General features: G+C 41.8%; 1 protein-coding gene across 1 annotated transcript in view; it reads left to right on the top strand.

Moving 5' to 3' along the window:
* The window catches only part of mtcl2 (microtubule crosslinking factor 2), a 66,046-nt gene that overhangs the window by 38,087 nt on the left and 3,771 nt on the right, over positions 1–24,188 (top strand). Inside the window, exons 9-23 of the mRNA XM_061832463.1 lie at positions 180–480; positions 9,299–9,520; positions 11,151–11,285; positions 12,591–12,695; positions 13,081–13,311; positions 13,910–14,008; positions 14,081–14,248; positions 15,784–15,933; positions 16,031–16,132; positions 19,473–19,534; positions 19,615–19,762; positions 20,560–21,126; positions 21,652–21,919; positions 22,020–22,238; positions 22,902–23,311. Coding sequence (XP_061688447.1) covers positions 180–480; positions 9,299–9,520; positions 11,151–11,285; positions 12,591–12,695; positions 13,081–13,311; positions 13,910–14,008; positions 14,081–14,248; positions 15,784–15,933; positions 16,031–16,132; positions 19,473–19,534; positions 19,615–19,762; positions 20,560–21,126; positions 21,652–21,919; positions 22,020–22,238; positions 22,902–23,311 — 3,187 coding nt within the window. The remainder of the gene's footprint in view (positions 1–179; positions 481–9,298; positions 9,521–11,150; positions 11,286–12,590; positions 12,696–13,080; positions 13,312–13,909; positions 14,009–14,080; positions 14,249–15,783; positions 15,934–16,030; positions 16,133–19,472; positions 19,535–19,614; positions 19,763–20,559; positions 21,127–21,651; positions 21,920–22,019; positions 22,239–22,901; positions 23,312–24,188) is intronic.

The raw sequence follows: 24,188 nt of genomic DNA, 5'->3' as shown, positions 1-24,188 counted from the left end.
TTCTTTTATTTGGCAAGTAACCATGTCAGTCAACGCGTATTGGTTTTGCTAACTCATCACTTGTGGAACAAAACCCAAAGAAAAAGACAACACAGCAAGGTTACGTTTCCACTGTAAAAAAAAAAAAAGAAGCACAGTTTTAAGAGTAACCTTTCTTTCTTTCTCTCTTTCTCCATAAGTCCACCACACCACAAGCAGCAATTAGGGGTGCAGAACACCTCCGTGGAGAGCGTTGAACAAAACAACATGTTGGACAAAGCCCCTGGGCCGAAAGCCTCACCATCCGGCCTCTTTGCGCTCAAGGACCATGATGCTTTGCTTGCCATGCGGGACCAGGCTCGCCTGATTTCCACAGCAATACAGCTACTCACTGCCCCAGAGTCCAACTGCCTCCCATCCTCACCATCCATCTATCACAATGTCATTAGCAATGAGATGGGAGAGCCGTGTAACTTGGAAAAAGCCGAGCCTCAATGCCAGGTCAGTCTTTCTTCCATCATGCAGGGATCTCGTTTGGTGTACATTATGCCTCTGAGATGAACCAAAAGTAGTACGGACGCATGAAGGATTTTCGTTCTCCTTCAGTAGATGCATGGTATAAGGCTCGCCCAACGTTATGTATGTATTTGTGTTTGTCTTGGTGAAGAGTTTCCACACACAGGGAATCAAAACTATGAATGAATGATATGTGTCTGCCCACTAGCCAATCAAAGGGAGAGTAGGTCAACTTTTCATCCCCTAGTGAATACAGGAATTTTTTTCTGAACTCAATACATTTTCATTGTTCTGGTAACACTCGCCACCCCGCTTACAAAGCAGCAAGCCGCTGACAGAAAAGTGCTTGCTTTGTAGATGCACACAAGGGGGACACTTAAGGAAGAGCAAACTATTTAGTGGGCTCAGAGCTGGAGCTATATAGATCACTCGACCACGGCGATATTGTTAAAATGGCATCGCTCGAAGTTGTGTGTGTGCTCCCCACATAACGCACACACACGCATACATGCGGGAAAGTTTACTTTTTCTAAACCATGAACACAGCGTTACACGTTATTATTATTCAGGCAGAAGTTAATTTCAGCAAGCTTATTTTCAGGGTCATTGGGTTGACAGGTAAAGGTCTCATATCATATTCCTGGGGGTCGAGGGCGGGTCTTATTTTACATATTATTTATCCTTTAGTTAGCCAGGTAAAAGCTTATTAAGAGGTACACTTTTTAAGAAGCCAAGAGGCAGCAGAAACTATAAAGGTACCAGTGATTATACAGTAAATAAGACTACAGCATTGATACAATAAATAATAATCAAGACTATAAAAAATAGAGATTAAAGTGTAAAGCTTTCAAGTGCATACATGGTCACGATTTTTTTTTTTTTTAATTCAAATTTTGCAGGATTTTAGACATTTTTTGGGGCCGTTTTAGTGGGTTAATGATGGTGTACTTATGTGCCAAATGTTTATTTGCTTCAGTACAATTTTTGCAGGCATAACCTGAGTCTGATTTATTCATATTTTTTTCTTCATCTAAGAGCTTTTATTTATTGTTCTACAATACAATGCCAATGTCATCTGTTCTTTGGAAGTGAATTTGTTCTTAAAAAGGATATACCTGAATTATTTGAATGCTCTACTAATGGCATTAAAAAAAGAAATCAACACAGGCTTCGCACGCGTCCCTAAAAGTCCCTAAAACCCCTAAATTTTTGAAGGTGCATTTAGGGGCTCCTAAAAGTCCTTAGAATCCGCGAAAACTGGTCAAGCCCCTAAAAAGGCCTTAAGTTATAAAAAAATCAAAGGGAGGACCTCTACCGCCAAAATTCTCCCCAAAAAAAAAAAATTATCTTTTATTTAAAAAAAAAAAATAGCGATCCGTCTGGCGTCTAAAACAGCTGTAAATTGTCAACGGAAGTCACCGTGTTGACAACGAGTCGCAATCTTGTCGTCAATATTCCATTGTTTGTTTCCGTGAGTCGGCATTTCACTTCGTCTTCGTTACGTCTTTCATCGATCCAACTTGTATCATGGGGAAGTGCATTTTTCAAGATGCTTGGGTTGAAAGTAAGGAGTTTGGAAGCTGGGTTCGTTGAGATGCAAAAGATCGGCAATGTTTTACTGCCATCAGTGCAAGCAGAGCTACCAGCTAGGAAAGATGGGGGTCAAAGCGCTGGAGTCGCACCGGAAAAAAAGGAGACACGCTGATTTGACGAAGACTGTCTCATCTTCCATTGGTATGAATCTGTTTCTAAAATATAAAGATAGTGAAGCATCAACTTCAGGCAGTGGTACTAGCAGTGCATGCGCACCTACAGTTGTCCAGCCATCAACTTCAACCAGCCAGAAGTCAGGCTCTATGAACGTAGTTCAATACACGAAGGCGGACTCATTAAAGGCAGAGATCGTGTGGACTTAAAAGGTGATCAGCAGCCATTACAGTTACAAATCTTGTGAAAATAATTCGAAAGTGTTTGCAGTCATGTTCCCAGACAGTGACATTGCTAAAAACTACCACTGTGGGGAAAGGAAGTCTTCGTACCTGGCTACATTTGGCATCGCTGCCCACTTTTCATCTCTACTGCCTCAAAGCCAAAAAAGCCAGAATAGAGACTGACATATGTACGCTTATTGAGAAGACTGATAGGCTGTGTGAGCAGGCAGAAGAAAATAGGAAGCTGAGGTTTATCACCAAGGCCAATCCACTCAGAGGCAAAGGACAAGAGAGCCTCTTTGGCACCTCTGCAGCAGCAAATAGAGGAGGCACTGGGTCGGCTCGAGGAGGTAGAGTAGGGGTGCTGAGACAGACATCAGGAGAAGACATTTGTGTATATAGTTGCAATTGTAGTTAGAATCATTTTTTCTGTATACTGTTATATGAAGATGTTGACAATGGTCATATCAATGAGAACTACCACAAGGGGCGACAGGTGATCACTGTCACAGGTACTGAGGTACTGGAACATTTGATGAACCAAGAACGGTTGATGCCACCATTGGGTGAGTCTTTTTTCCTTACTCTTGATTTCCCACGATGGCCCTAAATTTTTCGTGTCGGCCCTAAATTTTTTCCGTGTCAGCCCTAAATTTTTCGTGTCAGCTCCTAAGAATGGCCCTAAAAAGTCCTTAAATTTTTTGGGTCCGACTGAGTATGAACCCTGCAACAACACTATTGTTTATTGTAATTTAATAAGAAATGTTTTACCATGGCAAGCATAAACATAATACATTGAGAGAGAGCAAGAGCAATGGAAAACACAAAAATATTGTACAAATTCTACAAGTACTGTACAAGTACTGCAAAGTAACAATCGTCATGATAAATTTCAGTGACTATTTGTACCTAGATGGGACTTACGATTGGATTCGATCCACATTATTTGAAGACATGTGCTTCCAGGGACTCACATAGTCTGAAGTGTAAAATAATCTTGGTTTGGTTATAAGAAGGCCTACAGCACATGATCACACCATCCTCAAAGCAGTAAAATTCAGAACCCTTGGTTACATTTTTGCATTCACAAAAGTTTTATTGGGTACCTAAATCATTTCATCTTTTCCATATCTCTTTTGACCCATTTCCCTTGGTGTCTGGAGTTAGATTCTTTGCACAACTGTGCAACCAATGGAATCAAAATGGAAGCACTCCCCCCAAAAAATCCACAACTTTGCTTTTATCTTCTGTATACTATTTTTTGTACGCCACACCATGATGTCACAACAACAGAACCTACACAAATTATATTGTTTCATTTATACATATAGAGTATATATTACACATAGCAAAAACAAAACTGTTAACCTTCCTGTAGGAAACAAGCACAAGTTGAAACAGCACAAAGTTACAAAAGTGAAAATGCTGCCTGTTCGCCACACTGCTTCCTCCAGTGTTGTATCATTGATTCATTTGTTGCACTCATGTGCAGTGGCTTGATTGCCTTTGTAAAGTCAATCGATTGCCATCCACTTGGAGGCTGGGTCCTGGGCATTAAGAAGTGTTTTGTTTAACCCTGGTTGAAGCTGAGTAAATATGTTTCGGTTTATAGACCAAACTTTACAGTAGGTCCTGATACAATTTCAACAGTATAGTATCAAAATCTTCCTTTGTAAGGCTCAAGGCAATACTGAACTTGAACTCACCCATGTGGAAATGCCAAGTTTCTTTGCAATATCAGATCTCCCAGATTAATTTGTCAATGTTTTATGAAGTTATAAAAGCACGGTTGACAAAGAGTCAATAACACCAGCAAAATGTTTGCCTTTTGGGGGAAAAAAAGTCACTAGAGGACTCTCAATACTGGCGAAATAACTGCACCACACCTTTAAGACTTTCGTACACCCTACAATCGAGATACTTGGGGTGAGCAGTGGCTCGTTTTCACGAAGTAGGACTTTGTCCTCAAAACAGATGGATTTCTGAAATAAATGATCATGAACTCATTTTAATGAGGTTTGTGGACGAAAAGGTTAGCATGTTAGCACAGTTCTGGGCCTATGGATTCAAATCTCGGCTCTGGACTTCTTGAAGTTTGGATGTTTCCCATGTTGTTATGTGGATTTTCTCCAGGTATTCTGGGTTCCTCCCAAATTCCAAAAGTGTTTTTAGATCAATTAAAGACTGTATAGTAAATTGTCTAAAGCTTTTACTGTGAATGTGAATTTTTTTTTTTTTTTGTCTATGTGCTCTGCTGTCTGTACCCCTCCACTCATGTAAACCTCAGCCATTACCTCAGTGCAACTACAGTAAAGCCTCGGTTTACAAACGTCTCCATTTTCGAAAAAAAAAAAACAGTTTTCGAGCAAAAATTTCGAGGGTTTTTTTTTGCTTCCATTTTCTAACGAAAATCGGTACTCGAACGCCACTGAAAAAAACCCGGAAAAAGCATACTGCACGCGGCCAGACCAGCTGACCCACAACGCCTTTTATTGTGAATTCCGTTAGCGCTGAAAAAAAACCGGAAATAACACATTGCGTGTGGCCACACGAGCTGACCCACGACGCGCTTTGTTGTGAATTCCCACGCTGCAAAAAAAAAAAAAAAAAAAAACGGGAAATAACAATGCGCGCGGTGCAAGCAGTTGACCCACCTACGACAGACTTTGTTATTGTCTATTCGAACGCCCCCCGAAAAAAAAAACGGAAATAACATCGCGTTCGGCGCAAGTAGTTGACCCACCCATGATCTTCTTTTCCTTTCGGCTTGTCCCGTTAGGGGTCACCACAGCGTGTCATCTTTTGCCATCTTAGCCTATCTCCTGCATCTTCCTCTCTAACCCCAAGTGCCCTCATGTCTTCCCTCACCACATCCATAAACCTTCTCTTTGGTCTTCCTCTCGCTCTTTTGCCTGGGAGCTCCATCCTCAGCATCCTTCTACCAATATACTCACTCTCTCGCCTCTGAACATGTCCAAACCATCGAAGTCTGCTCTCTCGAATCTTGTCTCCAAAACATCCAGCTTTGGCTGTCCCTCTAATGAGCTCATTTCTAATCCTATCCAACCTGGTCACTCCGAGGGAGAACCTCAACATCTTCATTTCTGCCACCTCCAGTTCAGCTTCCTGTTGTTTCTTCAGTGCCACCGTCTCTAATCCGTACATCATGGCCGGCCTCACCACTATTTTGTAAACTTTGCCCTTCATCCTAGCAGACACTCTTCTGTCACATAACACACCAGACACCTTTCGCCAGCTGTTCCAACCTGCTTGGACCCGTTTCTTCACTTCCTGACCACACTCTCCATTGCTCTGTATTGTTGACCCCAAGTATTTGAAGTCGTCCACCCTCGCTATCTCTTCTCCCTGTAGCCTCACTCTTCCCCCTCTACTTTTCTCATTTACGCACATATATTCTGTTTTACTTCGGCTAATCTTCATTCCTCTCCTTTCCAGTGCATGTCTCCATCTTTCCAATTGTTCCTCTGCATGCTCCCTGCTTTCCCTGCATATGACAATATCATCTGCGAACATCATGGTCCAAGGGGATTCCAGTCTAACCTCATCTGTCAGCCTATCCATTACCACTGCAAACAGGAAGGGGCTCAGAGCTGATCCCTGATGCAGTCCCACCTCCACCTTAAATTCCTCTGTCACACCTAAGGCACACCTCACCATTGTTCTGCTGCCATCATACATGTCCTGTACTATTTTAACATACTTCTCTGCCACACCAGACTTACGCATGCAGTACCACAGTTCCTCTCTTAGTATTCTGTCATAGGCTTTCTCTAGATCCACAAAGACACAATGTAGCTCCTTCTGACCTTCTCTGTACTTTTCCACGACCATCCTCAAGGCAAATAATGCATCTGTGGTACTCTTTCTAGGCATGAAACCATACTGTTGCTCGCAGATACTTACTTCTGTCCTGAGTCTAGCCTCCACTACTCTTTCCATAACTTCATTGTGTGGCTCATCAACTTTATTCCTCTATAGTTCCCACAGCTCTGAACATCCCCTTTGTTCTTAAAGATGGGAACTAGAACACTTTTCCTCCATTCTTCAGGCATCTTTTCGCCCGCTAGTATTCTGTTGAATAAGTTGGTCAAAAACTCCACAGCCATCTCTCCAAATTGCTTCCATACCTCTACCGGTATGTCATCAGGACCAACTGCCTTTCCATTTTTCATCCTTTGTAGTGCCTTTCTGACTTCCCCCTTAGTAATCATTTCCACTTCCTGGTCCTTCACTCTTGCCTCTTCAACTCTTCCTTCTCTCTCATTTTCTTCATTCATCAACTTCTCAAAGTATTCTTTCCATCTATTTAGTACACTACCGGCACCAGTCAACACATTTCCATCTCTATCCTTAATCACCCTTACCTGCTGCACATCCTTCCCATCTCTATCCCTCTGTCTGGCCAACCTGTAGAGATCCTTTTCTCCTTCTTTCATGTCCAACCTGGTGTACATGTCTTCATATGCCTCTTGTTTAGCCTTTGCCACCTCTACCTTTGCCCTACGTCGCATCTCGATGTACTCCTTTCGCCTCTCCTCAGTCCTCTCAGTATCCCACTTCTTCTTCGCTAATCTCTTTCCTTGTATGACTCCCTGTATTTTGGGGTTCCACCACCAAGTCTCCTTCTCCCCTTTCCTACCAGATGACACACCAAGTACTCTCCTGCCTGTCTCTCTGATCACCTTGGCTGTCGTCGTCCAGTCTTCCGGGAGCTTCGGTTGTCCATCGAGAGCCTGTCTCACCTCTTTCCGGAAGGCCGCACAACATTCTTCCTTTCTCAGCTTCCACCACATGGTTCTCTGCTCTACCTTTGTCTTCTTAATCTTCCTACCCACCACCAGAATCATCCTACATACTACCATCCTATGCTGTCGAGCTACACTCTCCCCTACCACTACTTTACAGTCAGTAACCTCCTTCAGATTACATCGTCTGCACAAAATATAATCTACCTGCGTGGTTCTACCTCCGCTCTTGTAGGTCACTATATGTTCCTCCCTCTTCTGGAAATAAGTGTTCACTACAGCCATCTCCATCCTTTTTGCAAAGTCCACCACCATCTGCCCTTCAAAGTTCCTTTCCTGGATGCCGTACTTACCCATCACTTCTTCATCGCCCCTGTTTCCTTTACCAATATGTCCATTACAATCTGCACCAATCACAACTCTCTCGCTGTCTGGGATGCTCAGAACTACTTCATCTAGTTCCTTCCAGAATTTCTCTTTCAACTCTAGGTCACATCCTACCTGTGGTGCATAGCCGCTAACCACATTATACATAACACCCTCAATTTCAAATTTTAGTCTCATCACTCGATCTGATACTCTTTTTACCTCCAAGACATTCTTAGCCAGCTCTTCCTTTAAAATAACCCCTACTCCATTTCTCTTCCCATCTACTCCGTGGTAGAATAATTTAAACCCTGCTCCCAAACTTCTAGCCTTACTACCTTTCCACCTGCTCTCTTGGATGCACAGAATATCAACCATTCTCCTAATCATCATGTCAACCAACTCCTGAGCTTTTCCTGTCATAGTCCCAACATTCAAAGTCCCTACACTCAGGTAGGTTCTGTGCATTCCCCTTTTTCTTCTGATGACAAATCCGGTTTCCTCCTCTTCTTTGTCTTCGACCCACAGTAGCTGAATTTCCACCGACGCCCTGCAGGTTAGCAGTGCCGGGGGCGGGCGTTGTTAACCCGGGCCACGACCGATCCGGTATGGGATTCTTTAGATGAACGCTCATATTTGTTTGGCACAGTTTTTACGCCGGATGCCCTTCCTGACGCAACCCTCTGCATTTATCCGGGCTTGGGACCGGCCTACAGATTGCACTGGTTTGTGCCCCCATAGGGCGGCATTAGTTGACCCACCCACGATGCGTTTTGTTATTGTCTATCCGAAAGCCCCCCCCAGAAATGACACAACGCGCGCTGCGCAATCAACGCACTTTTGTTATTCTGGATAATGCAGCCTCTGTACACAGACGTTTGCCGGGAGTGACTGTTGTTTGTCCCAAGTGCTGACATCAAAGCCATCTGTGCCAAGTGGAACAAAATCCATAATTTCGTCGAACTTCATCACTCCAATAAATCTGAATGTAGCAGAGTTCTCCAAAATTTTAATGACGTCATGATGAGCCACTTCAGAAATATTCTTAAGAGACGGCAGAAACAAATGACAGATTCGTTTTTTGTTCAAAGGGGGCGAGTCACCACCCCGAAGACATTTGATACGTACAGTTGTGTAAGCATTTCTGCATTTTTGTTTTGTTTATTAAGTCGAGTTACGAGTGTTTTTGTTACTTTTTGTAAAAATGGAAACCCCCCCCCCCGCCTCATTTTTGTTTGTTTGAAGTTATTCTGCACTTTTGTTAATTAAAACAGCTTACAAGGTTGGGGGCCGAGTCGCTACAGATACAGCAATGCACTCCCAGCCTAGTAAAGCATACATTTTAAGCAAAAAATACATATGTTTCTTAAATAATTTTATTATAGAAAGTATTTAAACTATACATGTATTTCTACTATGCAGTTTATTATAAGGAAAAGCTAAAAAAAATGCTTTAAAAATCCAAATTTTTTAAGGCTTGGAAGGCATTATTTCATTTTCCATTCATTGTAATGGGAAACGAGTCGGTTTTCGAACAATTCTCTTTTTGAACTGTTTTCTGTAACGGATTGTGGTCGAGAACCGAGGCATCACTGTCAGTGGGCTAGAAAACTGATGGGTGAATGCATGATTTTTTTTTTTCTTTTTTCCCCATCACCCAAACAACTGGGCTTGCTGTTTCTGAACTGACCTATCTAATTTGACCTGTGTAATGAATTGTGTCTTTCTGATTGGTGACAGATCTCCGAGCTTTCTGACTTGGCAGACAGGCCTCTGGTTGGTGCTCTGACCAGCAGGCTGCAGGCACTGCACAGTCAGCTGCAGGTTTTTGTGGAGCGTGTCGACACCCTGGGAAAATCCTCACTCCCTGCGAGTGAGGGTCAATCCTCCTTGACCTCACCGGTCAATCCATTATCCTGTTCTGAAGGCAAGCAAGATACGCTCAAGACTACAGAAGAGAAGGTAACATGTGATGTTCACAACTTATACTCATTACTTTTCATTGTTTCTTTTCACATTATTTTTTCTTAAAGCTTTTTTGGTTTTGTTCTTTTCCTTTCCCTGCATTTGTGCTATTCTGCGCTGATTTAACCATTCCAAATCCCATCTTTCTTCCAATGGATTTACAATTCACACTCAAATCTGACTGAGTATAAAAAATATATCTTCCCATGTTTTTGGTTGTTCTAGAAATTTTTTGGAAAAATTAGTCAGAAAAAGTCAAAACTGAGCTGCTAATGTAAGCCTCCCTCTGTGGCCTCTGAGAAAAGTTGTATCAATTTCCTAACCCAATTTTTAGACGTTGCTGTAGGCCTCAATTGGAGCCTGTTTATTGTTGCATGACATTGGTTTATTTTTATTTATTTTCAGAATCTGAGTTGGGATTTTGGAATTTTAGAATTAATATAGTAATATATTAATGTGTTGTCCCTCAATATTGTACATACTGTTCAAGATCCATTAATAAAAAATGTACACTTACTGATATTTTCAGTCTACAGTATGGCTCTTTCCAGCTTTGGAAATGGAAATGTTGACTGCAACTTTAAGATGAAATACATTTGTTTGAAGCAAATGGAAAAAAAAGGAAATAGCTTTATTTGTAGGAATTATTCTTCATGTCTGATGAACAGATTGTTGCTCCATAACTGCCACATATCGTAATTAGTATTATTGTAAATGTGTCAAGTGATGGATTAAGGAGGCTATAATAGCATTAAAATCTAAACTGGGTCTCACCAGAACCATGAAAAACCCCATCACATGGTCATTATGCTATTTTATTTTCTGTCACAACAGAACAATGCAAAAGTATCCTTTTTTAGTACCATTTTTTACTTTTTTTAAATTCAGTATGAGGGGAAAAAAAAGGAAATGCCTTTTAGATAAACACATTTGAATTTCAAATTTTACCTTGAAATCTACTGTGATACAATTCAGCAGTGAAGTGAAATAATTTAGACTCCATTAGAGGCCTCTTCTGAGCCAAACACCCTTCCTTTTCCTCCTCCTCTTCTTGTCCTTCTCTCTGCATTGGCACCATAACACTTCACCTTTCACCCCTTGTTGCACTCTTTTTTTAAACACTCCCATCTGTGCCACTTTTCACACTCCATCTTCCACCACACATCCCTCTCCCTCCTCTTGTTGAATCTTTGCACTCCTCCTTCCTCTCGTGTCCCTTACATTGCCCTTTTACACGTACTCCTTCTCTCACCCGTTTCTCTCCTACTTTCCCCTCCTTATGTCCTCCTGTGTGCTCTTCATCTTTATCCTACCCTCAGCCTTTTATCATTTCCTCTGTCTTGCTTTTCTTTTTTTTCTCCACTCTCTCCTTTTCTTCTCTGACCAAGCTCATTTTCCTCTACATCCTTTTTTTTGTCATGTGAAAGCCAGTTATTATTTTTGTGGTTCTGTGTACGTATGTATGTCGAATGTGAACGCCCATTTTTTGGGGTTGTATTTTCTTTTATTATTGTTGTGTTTCGGCTTGCTTTTCCACCTCCTCTGGCCTTCTCTCTTCTATGAGTTCTTCTTTTGTATGTTTGTTTTTCATTTCTTTCTCCATTGACTCGCCCACGCATGAATGCAGCTTGATTGTAGGGACCAGTCGTTGCCAGGGTTCAGAGGTGAAACAGAAGCAAACAGCTACGCAGATGACAATGAGAAAAGAAATAAGCACACTGAGCAAGCAGAGGAGAAAGACGAGGAAACACAAGACTCACTGGTAAGCAATGCAACAGCACAATCATTTACTACAGGATACTTATCGTCTTGAGTCTTCAGCCTCTTTAACGCTGGCTTTCTGCAAAATTGTTGCATCACAGGCTAAACAGTAGTCTTTCACACTAAGTGAAATAGTGCTCAACTATTTGGGGAATTCCCCAAAAGTTACTTAAGAACCACATTATGACTAATACAATATTCAATGTCCTTGTCCATACTTTGGGCCGATTCGTTAAATTCTATTATGTATTAATTTTATGAATTAGCAGCACAGTAGTGGTGGTATTTTGACCTAGGCCTTCGCATTCCTGTGTGGAGTTTGCTTGTTTTGTTCTCCTGGTACTCCAGCTTTTGTCCATATTAAAAAATCATGCTTGTTAAGTTCATTGGAGATTGTAATTTGTCAATGGGGAAAAGTGTGTGTGGTTGTCTTGCGATTGGCTGGCAACCAGTCCAAGGAGTACCACACTTCTCACCCAAAGTCAGCTGTTATAGACCCAATCTTACTCAGGACTCTAATGATGACATTCCATTCCACCCATTAATTTTCTTCTGATCATCTCTGGCAGCATCTTAACCAGGGAAGCGCAGTCTTTTCTCTCCCAAGGCAGTTCGTCCATTCCCAGGCCAGCCGGGAGACAGTCTCTCCACCGTGATCCCGGTTGTCCAACAGGGCCTTCTCCTGTTGTGACTTGCCCAGAACGCCTCACCCACAAGATGCCCAAGCGACCTCTCAATGTTGATGTTGAGCCCCTCCCAAATGAGAGTTTGTCACCATATTACAAACAGAGAGTTTGGAAAATCAAATTTTGGTGGTTATGCTTTCACATAGAATAGCAGGCCAGGAAAGAGAAAGCGTCTTATGTGAGTCTTTTGAGTACAATGTTCACAGTACACTACTAGAAGAAGCAAGTACCCCATCAGATCCAACAGATCCCGGTGTATAGACCTCTTTCGTGTATGGTTCAGTTGATTTTCTTTTATTGTTTGAGGAGCCAAAGATGTGAGTGAGCCTGTGAGTGTGCTCTGAGCTTTGACTTTCTTTATTTTGGGGTCTTTTAGGTTATTTCTACAGTGCAAAATTAGAGCTATCATTAATAGCTTTTGTCAGGAGCCTGTCATCTTTTCAATGGTGTCTTATGCATACCTCATTCTCTCCTGTTGCTTCTTCCACTCTTTTATTCATCCCCCCATCATTGCTTACTTGACACACTGTTTTCTTCCACACAACCATCCACTTTCATTACGTATCTTTCATTTTCTTACTCACTGCATCTAAAATTGATTCTTCCCTGTACCCGTCCAGTCCACCAATTTGCAAACCAACCCGTGCGAGGCAAATGGTTCCAAACAAGTAGAGCTGGAGAAGGAGATGGAGGCTCACAGAGAAATGACAATGAAATTCTCACAGGTCGGTCATGTACCACACACTCACAGACAGATTTTCTGAAAAAGTAAAATGACACTCAGATCTTCCCCAAGCCCAAATGATCCTAATTTGCATGAGCATTAAATTACGTGTCATCATTAAATTTTGTCAGCAGGTATATGGGTTATTAACCATGAAAGCAATTTTGTGGGGTCTTGGAAAGACATGACAGCAATGTATCAGAACATCACGCTCCAATTGTTTACTGTGCAGTTTATCTCTAGGTAACATAATACACATGTTCAGCTATTAAAAACGTTCAAATATTTTAGTAAGGCCAACTAATTACAGAATTAGGTCATTCAGATCATCATGAAAAGCACGAGAAAGTCCAGATAGCATTCAAACTTATCTGTATTTCTCGCAGCTCCACGAAGAACAGCAGAAGGCTCTGCTCCGCCGGGACTTCCAACTGCAGAGTTTGGGCCTCCAGGCTCGGCTCCAACACAAGTTATGGGGCCAAGAGAGAACTCTGCTGGTACAGGAGTCCCAGCAGCTCAAACAAGCACTGTTGCTGCTCAGTCTCAAGCTACGCTGCTTCCTCAAACAGTGGCGGTTGGGCTGCAAGAAGGACACTGACTTGAAAGACATTCTGGAGGTGCGAACTGCTTCTGTCATAGCACGAAAGCATCATCGCTCAATGGATATTAATATAAAATAAAAAAACCCAAATCATATCGCTGAACGACTTTCATCATGTATGAATTTGTAAAGAGGGTATAAGCTAAAAAGTCGTAAGAATTACACTGTCACGCTAAAGGTGAAACGGTAATGGAAATTATTTCTTAATTGTCTGACAAGTTAATTTGTGGTTTCTATTTAGTTTGAGCCTTGTGCTAACATTCTGCAAAAATAAATCTGACATTAATTGACCTTATTAAAATCTCCTCAATATTTAAAGCGAAAATTTAATGCTACATGTAAAATCCTAAAATTGATAGTGTAATCATAAAATGAACTGAAATTAAAAGACAAGTCATAATTTCAAGTGGCCACAAGAGGATGTCATGCAGCAAGTTTCTTTCAAATATGCTGTAGCATTAGAAAATTCCTACCGTCTTGCATCATTGTCATTATTCTAACTTAACCTCCGTATCCTCTTTTATGTCAGGTATTCAGGTCTTAAAGTGAAGGCTGAACATTTTCCATAATTGGAGGCAGAGGTAAATGACTCTGGTCTGTCTTTGGTTATCTAGATGAACAACCTGAAGGACCTCTATCTTTTATTGCGGGAGGATAACCTGACGGGGAAAAAAGCCGATGGAGATCAGGAAGAACTTGGACCAGAAATCGAGGTCGGTGGCACGTATGCATAAATGCATGCTTGCTTACTTCCAAAACATACTTGTTAATTTTTTGCTTTTTAGTTGAGTGCTGTGAGCAGCACCCTGGCGGACTTAAAGGTAGCGCTGCAGGACCTCAGTGGTGAGATGCGACAGGAACAGCAAGGCTCCCAGGAACTCACACAGCAGTTTGCAAAGGCCAAGGCATCGTGGGAAGTGGAGAGGACCGAACTTAAAAGTCTCATCACGCAGGTGGGCAAGAGGAAATGCTGCTATTAGTGATGCACTGTGGAATAATGACAGCAAATGTAGTAATAACAGTAATTAAACCTGTGGGCCGTAGTGAATAGGTCCTTGTACCCCATTTTTAATGGCAAATCCTCAAACATAATCAACCTGTACGCATGCGCCACCAACTATTGGTCCAGTGGCTGGACCAATAGTCCAACCTGACACGTTAGAACACCTGTAGTCACTTTGATTACACATACATTGGAGGTGGGGGGTCGATGGAAGCGCTGAAAATGTTGCCTGCTTTATGCGTGAAAGGAAAAAAGACAAAAATGACATTAAATGATACCTTATTGTATAGAAACACCACATTGTTTTCCAATTGTGTCAAATTAGCCGACAGAGAAAAATAACTCTTTAAGTGTTACAAATAAAACAGAAAAAAGATTAAAATGTAAAATACATCTAAAAGCAACATTAGCTAGTGAAAAGTAACTTTTGTTATAAAGAAACATCTTCTGATCATTTTAAAAAGTCATATTAATTGATACATGATTGAAACATCAATCATCTTCAAATACAGCTTCCAAAATGCCACTTCAAATAATTAATGAACTCTTCAATAGATTATGAAACACTGTACCAAAATCTTCCTGGTATGTGTTACAAAGCTGTGGTTGTTTTTGCTGTTGTTGCACACGCAACTTTAGTTGAATAAATAACACAGATTGAATTAGTCATTCATTCAAATTTGCTCTCTTGTTTATGAGTCAGGAGTGTTTAGATGTAATCCTTCATTAGGCTGCCTTAAACATTAAAAATTAACACTGTTCCTCAGGAGACAGAATCTGGGCTAAACATGTGCGTCATAATCCACGACTGGCTACCAGGTGACCCATGAGCACCATATATCAACCAACCAGGGCCACAAAGCGACAGTGCGTGTGTCTGTCTGCATGTGTCCGTCTGCGTGTGTGTGTGTGCATGTGATTAAGATACTGTGTGCATCAAAATGATGGGCCTCTCCCTGGGGCTGTGTGAATTTACCAGGGAGAAAAGGGAAAGCTAAGGTGCTCATACATAATTCAAGCAATCCCACCTACGAGCTTCGTGACATTGTGTCCAATTAATGCAAATTGAAGTAGTTGGCGAGAGAGCTGCTGGATGAGAAGACGTGAGTGAGAGGATGGCCGGTGCAATGGTCTATAGAGAGAGGCAAAAGAAACGGCAGTATAACACTTAGTATGCTGAGAACAGCGTAGTAAGCGAAACAATTTTACATATATATAGTGCATTTCATACACAAGGTAATGAATGTGGTTTACATGGTTAAAAACATTTTAAAACAAAGAAAAGATCAGTGTATAAACATTTCAAACAAAGAAAGAAATTAATTGAACTCGTATCTCAAGGCACCGTTGTATGTGCTGTGATTTGTCAGCAAGCAGTTAAGTGTGTGTGCCTACCCTTAAAGAAAATGTACTCGTATAGGTTACTGTTTTTTAAACTTTCAAACCTGAGCATGCCTTCATGATCCCCCCACCCCCACCACACAGCTTGAAACCAAAGCAGCCAAGGCACCAAGCGTGTCCTCTGCTGAACCGATGGACCCGCCTGACCTGAAGGTGGCACTAAAGAGGGAGCGTGAGGAGCACCAACACCTCTTGGCAGAGTCCTATGCAGCCGTGATGGATTTGACAAAACAGGTAGATGCATTTAGGTGTTAGTGGCAGACAGTATTTTGGGAGCATTTATTGAGGAGGCCGCTCAATGATCACCTATTATGTCTCTTCATCATGATAGCTTCAGATCGGAGAGAGAAACTGGGGCAGGGAGAAGTTGGAGCTGTTGGAAAGGTTCAGCCAGGAGAGAGCTCAGTGGGAGCAGAGGCTGAGAGAGACCAAGGTGTGTGTGTGTGTGTGTGTGTGTGTGGTGTGTGTGTGTGGTGTGTGTGTGTGTGTGTGTGTGTGTGTGTGCGTGTGTGTTGTGTGCGCACATGCGTGTGTGTGTGTTGTGTGCGCACGTGCGTGTGTGTGTCTATGTGTTTTTGTGTGCATGTGGGTGTGCGTGTGTGTGTGTATGTGCATGTGATGAAGACACTGTGTGTGTCAAAATGATTCGCCTCTCCCTGGGGCTGACGTGTTTCTCTCATGGTTCACATAAGTTCCCCATTTTATTGTATTGTTTTGTTTTTTTTTTTTTTCAAAAATGAGAAAAACCCAATTACAGTCGGGCAACAATTATAGTACGTTGTTGTAGAACATAAATTATGAGCCGAAGGTCCCTCATCTGACCAAGTCCCATTGAGGTAACTGGACCAAAGGAAAACTGATCCCATTACAGCATCAGTTTAAAGGAATGATTACTTTTGCTTTGGTAATAGCTACACTGTGATTGGCCTGGTCATAAACATAAATGGCCACACGCCAGTTTGATACTAAGCAAGATGGATGCAAACTTGTATTCCTGTCAATTTGCCTGTCCTTGACGTGAGTTTCAGCTCTCAACACTCAAAAAAAACAAAATAGTGTGACGGAAAGCATTTGGGTTTAAGATCAAAAGAGTTCTGCTGTTATTGTCAGGTACAGTATTTACATGTTTATTGGATATACATTTGAATCTAATAATTTTTCATGAGAGTAAAAGTATTGATGCATGTTTAAACACATTTTCTGATGTTGCACTTTGCCTGTAAAGAATGTTATCAGTAGAGGTATATCCAACTGGAAAACAAGAGAGTTGTCTATGGGTGAAAAACAAGCAATTGTGATACTTCGGCAAGATGAAAAATCATTCAGAGCCATTGCACAAATTTTGACCAATACCAGTACAACCCTTTGGAGAGTCTTGGAGAAGGGAAAAAACACATTGGTGCGTAACACTGAACAGGTAGAGGAAAACTACAACCATTGAAAACAGAAACATTGTAAGAGCTATAAAGATGGCCCTGATACAACTGTTACTGCTTTCTGCAATAAATTCAAGAGGGCACAAGTGAAGATATCAGAAGCTACAGTTTTCAGTAGACTTCCTGAAAAGAACTACACATTTAACAACAGAAGATACAAACCAAGATATAAATATGAAGACCCTACTGAAATATTCAGTGGCTTGTGAAAGTATTCGGCCCCCTTGAGCTTTTCAACCTTTCACAACATTTCAGGCTACAAACATGAAGACATTAAATAGATTTTTTTTTTTTATCAAGAATCAACAACAAGTGGGACACAATCGTGAAATGGAACGAAATTTATTTTATATTTTAAACTTTATTAACAAATAAAAACCTGAAAAGTGGGGCGTGCAATATTATTCGGCCCCTTTACTTTCAGTGCAGCAAACTCACTCCAGAGGTTCAGTCAGAAACTCTGAATGATCCAATGTTGACTGATAATGATAACTAGAATCCAGCTGTGTGTAATCAAGTCTCCGTATAAATGCACCGGCTCTGTGACAGTCTCAGGGTTCTCTTTTAAGTGCAGAGAGTATCATGAAGACTAAGGAACACACCAGACAGGTCCGAGATACTGTTGTGGTGAAGTTTAAACATCTCAAGGAGCACTGTGCAAGCAATCATATTGAAATGGAAGACCACTGCAAATCTATCAAGACAACAATCAGTCATACACTGCACAAATCTGGCTTTTATGGAAGAGTGGCACGAAGAAAGCAATTTCTCAAAAATATGCATGAAACGTCTCGCTTAAAGTTTGCCGCAAGCCCGCAGAAATCTGTGGGCACAGCTGAAGACTGCTGTTCACAAACGCTCTCCATCCAACCTCACTGGGCTCAAGCTGTTTTGCAAGAAAGAATGGGCAAGAATTTCAGTCTCTCGATGTGCCAAACTGAGAGGGACATACCCTAAGCAACTTGCAGCTGTAATTGCATCAAAAGGTGGTGCTACAAAGTATTAATGCGAAGGGGCCGAATAATATTGCACACCCCACTTTTCAGGTTTTTATTTGTTAAAAAAAATTTAAATATCCAATAAATTTCATTCCACTTCACGATTGTGTCCCACCTTTTGTTGATTCTTGACTAAAAAATTCCATTTTATTTATTTATGTTTGAGGCAGCAAATTTTGAGTAGCTCAACTGGTAAAACGTTGGCCTCATAGTTCTGAGGTCCTGGGTTCAATCCCGGACCTGCCTGTGTGGCGTTTGCATGTTCTCCCAGTGCCTGCGTGGGTTTCCTCTGGGCACTCCGGTTTCCTCCCACATCCCATAAACATGCAGCATTAATTGGACACTCTAAATTGCCCCTAGGTGTAATTGTCAGTGTGGCTGTTTGTCGCTATGTGCCCTGGATTGGCTGGCAACCAGTTCAGGGTGTGCCCCACCTCCTGCCCGTTGACAGCTGGGATAGGCTCCAGCACTCCCCGTGACCCATGTGAGGATAGGTGGCAAAGAAAATGGATGGATATCTTTATGTTTGAGGCCTGAAATGTGGCAAAAGGTGGAAAAGTTCAAGGGGGCCGAATACTTTCACAAGGCGCTGTAAATATTCAGGCAAAATATTTTAACTGATGAGACAAAGATTTACTTTTTGCAAAGTGATGAAAAGAGTTTTCATGTTGTATATCAAATCCAGATGTTAATACCTGGAAATAAAATGTTGATTTCTGGCGTCATATTTGGCTTTTGATCTCAAACCCAAATGTTTTCAGTCTACAGCAAAAATAGAGGAATTGGTCTTACTGTTTTAATGCTTCATGGGGAACTATGGAGCTGTGTTGTGTTTAATGTGGTCATACATGTTTTGAATATCCACAAGAGCTGCTAGGCTACTGCAACATGACAGCAATTGCATTGTGCCCCTTAAATTTGATCCTATTTTAGGATATAGTTTTATCGCCACCATCTGGACAGTTAATGCAAAATAAACATGACAAAGCCTTCCAAAGATGGAGGAATTGTTAAAATGTTTGTCTGAGATGTTATGTAAGATCTTTCTTTTTCCAAACACTAAAAAATCAAATATATACAGTATCCTCTTTCTTACAAAACATTCTTAGGAGATTATTATTTTCACATTCCAGTTCTGTTGGCAACCGACACAAAGTCCTCCTGTCAAAACAGTTGCAGAAGGTGTGCACTTGTTGGAGTGCAGCAGTACCAATACAGTTATGGTGCCCAGTTACTGAAAATATCCTTCAATCCGTTTTCCTGCTCGCTTGAAGATAGAATTTTTTTTTACTGATGCCCATGTTGTTTTTATTTTTTTTTTCTATCCCAACTGTCAAAGTCATCAGTTGCTGAGTCATCTACAGACACCCTTGTTGTCACTGGTGGAGCAGGATCACCAAGGTAAACATTCACCAGTGTCAATATGTGGAGAAAGACTTTATGAATGTTATATTTGAATGACAATTTGCATATATGTTAAGGACCAAATCGACAGCAGCGCTGGATTGCCTTGACTTCAGGACCACAGTTGACCTGAGGGGCTTCGTTCACTTAGTCACCCCACCTCCTTTGATTTGTCCACAGCTGAATAATTTCAACAAGAAGAATTGGACCTATCTGACGAATGAGGTAACAACAAAAGCTGTCGAATATGTGAACAATAAATCAATATGTGATCAGCTCAGGAGCTGATTTAATGGTGTTTTCACACCAGCAGTTTGATTTCCCAGGTTCAAACTCTTGGATGGATTTGTAAACATTCTATTAATAAATGCAGCTCCCCATGAGGGGTTGCGTCAGGAAGGCCATCCAGCGTAAAAACTGGGCCAAGCAAATATGAGCGTTCATCTGAGATGTCACGCTGTGGCGACCCCTAACGGGACAAGCCGAAAGAAACTATGTACTACTACTACTACTACTGCAGTTTATAGTGGACAAAGGTGTGGTTGTAATCTTACCAAGACCACTTTGCTGAAACTCACAAAGCAGTTAATTTAGTCTGCATATAAGTCTTCTTTATGTGTTTACATCTGTCCAACTGTGCAGTCAGTATCAACGGGGAATCAAACTAGAATTTGTTTAAAGCCAACAAAAAGGTGCTTGTGGGAAAGCACCCTCAGTTTCACTCATCTGTGTAACATTAACTCAAAATGTGTGAGGTCGACTTTGGTTTAGATTGCTACTGTATTGATGGAAGCCTCCTTAGATGTGAAGTGGACCAGAAAACTTAACCTCTTTTAAATGAAACTGTCAGTCTTTCAAAGTTAATTTGCAAAACGAGTCTATTTTTGATTCACTTTGTATAATTTAACTATATTTTTTTTAAAAAAGAAGAAGCATTGCCCATATGTGCGGGGGAAAAAAATGTGATTTGGAGGATGGAGTATGTAGGTGCTACTCACGTTCATTGATATTGATTTTCTCAGACCCCAAATGTCGGGGATACCTGCAAAACCTGGGATGGCCCAACCGCTAGTGTCTCCTGCAGCAACTTAGTGGGATCACCACTACATCTGGACTGTGTCCAGATGAGCCACACAGCTCCAGAAAGCACCGGAATCCGGATGTACTACAGCCCCCCTGCTGTGCGACGCATGGAACACCAACGAAGCAAGCGGGTGGCCGGCGAGGTGCACGGCAACATCGATGGGGGGTCTACCATCGGTCTGAGTGCTTCTGAGGCAGGCCCGGCTGAGTTCCAGCAGTCCGCGTCTTGCTTTTCGTCGTCCTATGAGCAGTGGCTGAGCTCTCTATCCAAGCAGCATCGAGAGCTGCTGGAGAATAGGAGTGGCTGCCCTGCTGCTTCCCTCACCGCGGTGGTCAACAGTGGTGTGGCGAACAGCGTGGCTGATGCGATGACCTCATCGGCGTTCCACGACTTGGAAATGGGGGAGATTGCCGCCAACTTGAGTGATGATATGAAAGAGATGACCAACTGCGTGCGGCATGCCATTCGCTCCTCATCGCTGGAGAGGAAATCTGGCAAGGAACCTGTAAGTCACCTTATTTTTACAAAAGTTGATGATGCCATTCTGCGGTGCCTTGACTTGTGAATGCCCCAACATGAGCGTTTCAAGCCTTTGCTTTGTTAATGTTTTGCTTTGTATTAAAATTTGATTTTACACCGATTTGATAGGCCGGATCGGAGCTGCCAATAATTGGCATTTTTTGCTGATCGGTTTTGATTTCATAATTCTCTGATCCAATCAATTGATCAGCTCCGAGAAAGACATTTACTCCACTTTGTCATCTTGCACAATACCGTATATCTGAATCCAAAGCAAGTTTATTTATAGATAGTAGTATTTTTTTTTTGTCTTTTGACATAGAACTGTAAATATCTGACAGCCAAAAAAGTGATTAAAAAATAAAACGAAAAAAAAACTGCTCCATGGGAGAGAGAAGACTGCTTAGAGACAACACATAATGTGCTTTATATAAGTGTTCACATGACATTGCTCACTCACTGTAATGAATAAAAAACTGGATTAAGAATTTTTCCTTCCTTTCTTTTCCAGGCAGTCGGCGTGTCTACCAGGTCCACGCAAACAGCTCCTCAATGTGTCAGCATCGGGCTTCAAACTGACACCCTTGGCAGCGGCAGGAGCCCAGGTTTGCACACCAAAGCCTGGTCTCCCCGGCCCTCATCTACAACCACCTCCCCGTTGGCGTCGGCACGAACGAGACAGATATCAACGTCTCTGGAGAAAGTTCACAGCCGAGTCGATAGGCCCTGTTGCTCACCCAAGTTTGGGTCCCCGAAGCTCCAGCGCCATGTGTCCTCAGGTATTTACCCTTTTTAATAAATCTTGGACTAATTCAGTGATTCCTCTGATTATCAACATTCTTTTTTTGAAAAATCATGATATAGCTTGCTCCTTTTCAGGCTCCACCTCCAGACTGGACGGGACGCCTTCGTCACGAGAGCGCAGCCTATGGAGCCTCCAGCAGAGAACCATCAGTGGGGGTGGCGGCTCGGCCTGGGCGCGCTCAACCACCACCAGGGACAGCCCCGTGCTGAGCGGCCTCAACGACGGCCTCTCCAGCCTCTTCAGTGTGGTGGAACATCCGGGAAGCACAGAGACGCTCTGCAGGGCTGACGGAGGTAACGTGCACCGTTTTGACTGAAACGATGAAAAGATGATTGATGATTGAAGTAAAAGACGTGCATGTTTGGTTCAATGAATACTCTGAATTGTTCAAAAATGTGAATGTGAGCATGAATGCTTGTTTAAATGAAATGCCCTGTAAATAACTGGCAAACAGTCCAGGATTTTCATTAAATAAAATAATCAAAGTCCAAAATGAATTTGTAATGCTGAAAAAGCCAAGAATCGATTTGCGAATATTTGTCTAAAAATAAATTGGTGTTCCTTTGGGATGTTTTTGAGGGCTCATGTGCATGCACTCCTTATCTCTTACTTCTAAGCTCCACACATCGTTATCAAGCTTGTAGATGAATAGCTTCTGGTCTAATTGAATAGAAATGACGCGCAGACATCTCCCAAGGCCGAATGATACTGATAATCCAAATTATAAAGTAGGTCTTTTTTTTTTTTAATGAATTCTTCTATTGAATGAAACGCTAATTAAATGAAAGTGCACTTAGCAGAAGTAAAAGGTGTTATTCAGAAAGAATCTGACTAGGAGTAGAGAGGGAGGCACCAGCAAACATTTGAAGTTACTAAAATGAAATGAGATTTTATTTTATTTTTTTATCTTCAGCCAACTTGTCAGTCCTAACACATGACAATCAATGTGTGTTTAGGTGCCAGTCCAGCGCGACACCCTCCTGCCGCAGGGAAACCCTCCTGCGCGTCCGTCTGTGGATCTGAACCAAACACTCAGCGCTTTGGAGGCCTTGTCCAGGAGTTCCTGAAAACCGTTTGCAGCGGCCGGAGCCAGGCAGGCGTTAACCTGCCAGGAGAGAGAATGCAAAGAGACACCCTCCTTGGAGGAGGCTTTAACTGCGTGGATGAACTCAAGCCAGAATGTCCGCCAGCTCCTGTGGGAGGACTCGGAGCCTTGGCTGGACTGTGTGGAGGCAACGACAACGTGACCAGGATTGTCAACAAGCGCTTCATGAGACAGACGGCCGGTGACGAGATGGTCAGTATCATGGGAGGAGGAGGGAAGGACGGCATGGGCAGCGCTGGCTCTGCAGGATCTGGAACAGAGGTGGGACTTTTCATTGGAAGCACCTTCACATGTTTGGTATTTTCGCAATGTGTGTTCCAGTGTGGGATCGAATGGATCTTTAGCCGCTTGGGATTCGAAACAGTATTTCCAGTCAAAGTGACATCATGTATGAAAACGATTAACTAATGATTATACTTAGTGCACCTATGGTCGTGTGAGTTTAAAAGTTTTACATCATGTTAGGAAGACCAAGCAAGGGCAAAAACACCCACTTTAGGATATACTGCATGTATGTAAATGTGTGTGTATGAACACTACGTGTGTGTCTATACAGTGGACCCGTCTATTTCCAGATAGGGACTGAGCCTGACTGTGAAAAGTGAAAATCTGATAATAAATTATACTCCATAATAATAGCCACTATAAGATCTGGAAAAAAAAAAAAATAGGGAACAAGCGGCGTACTGGGTCAATCTAACTGTGAAAAACAGGTCGAAAGATTTGAATAAAATTGGTGATAGGTCAAAAAGAAATGTGTGACCAGGTGAATCTGCAAATGCCAAAGTTTCCATATATCGGAACATGGGCTAAGTAAGCGACATCGCGGTACCACAATATTGCATATTTGTCTAATTTTAAAGATTTTTTTTTTAAAATACTCTTTTAAAATTTTGTCTTGGCAAAAATATTCAGACCACCCTTCTTTCTTTAGTTTTTCATTTTTAATGCCTTTTACAACTAAAGAGACATATGTTTGCCTCAATATAAGGATGAAAACAAAAAATCTAAGAGATTAATTTAATCCATGGTTTTCTTGATGATTACCAAAATCACTTGGAATTGCAATTAAGCATACAGGATGTGGGTGGAGTATTTTAAAGCTTTTTTTTTATGTATTTTATTTTTTTAATTTACA

This window comes from Syngnathoides biaculeatus, chromosome 2, assembly GCF_019802595.1.
Source record: "Syngnathoides biaculeatus isolate LvHL_M chromosome 2, ASM1980259v1, whole genome shotgun sequence".
Classification (NCBI taxonomy): domain Eukaryota; kingdom Metazoa; phylum Chordata; class Actinopteri; order Syngnathiformes; family Syngnathidae; genus Syngnathoides; species Syngnathoides biaculeatus.
Note: the sequence above shows the minus strand (reverse complement) of the source record. Positions and strands in the feature narration are given on the sequence as shown.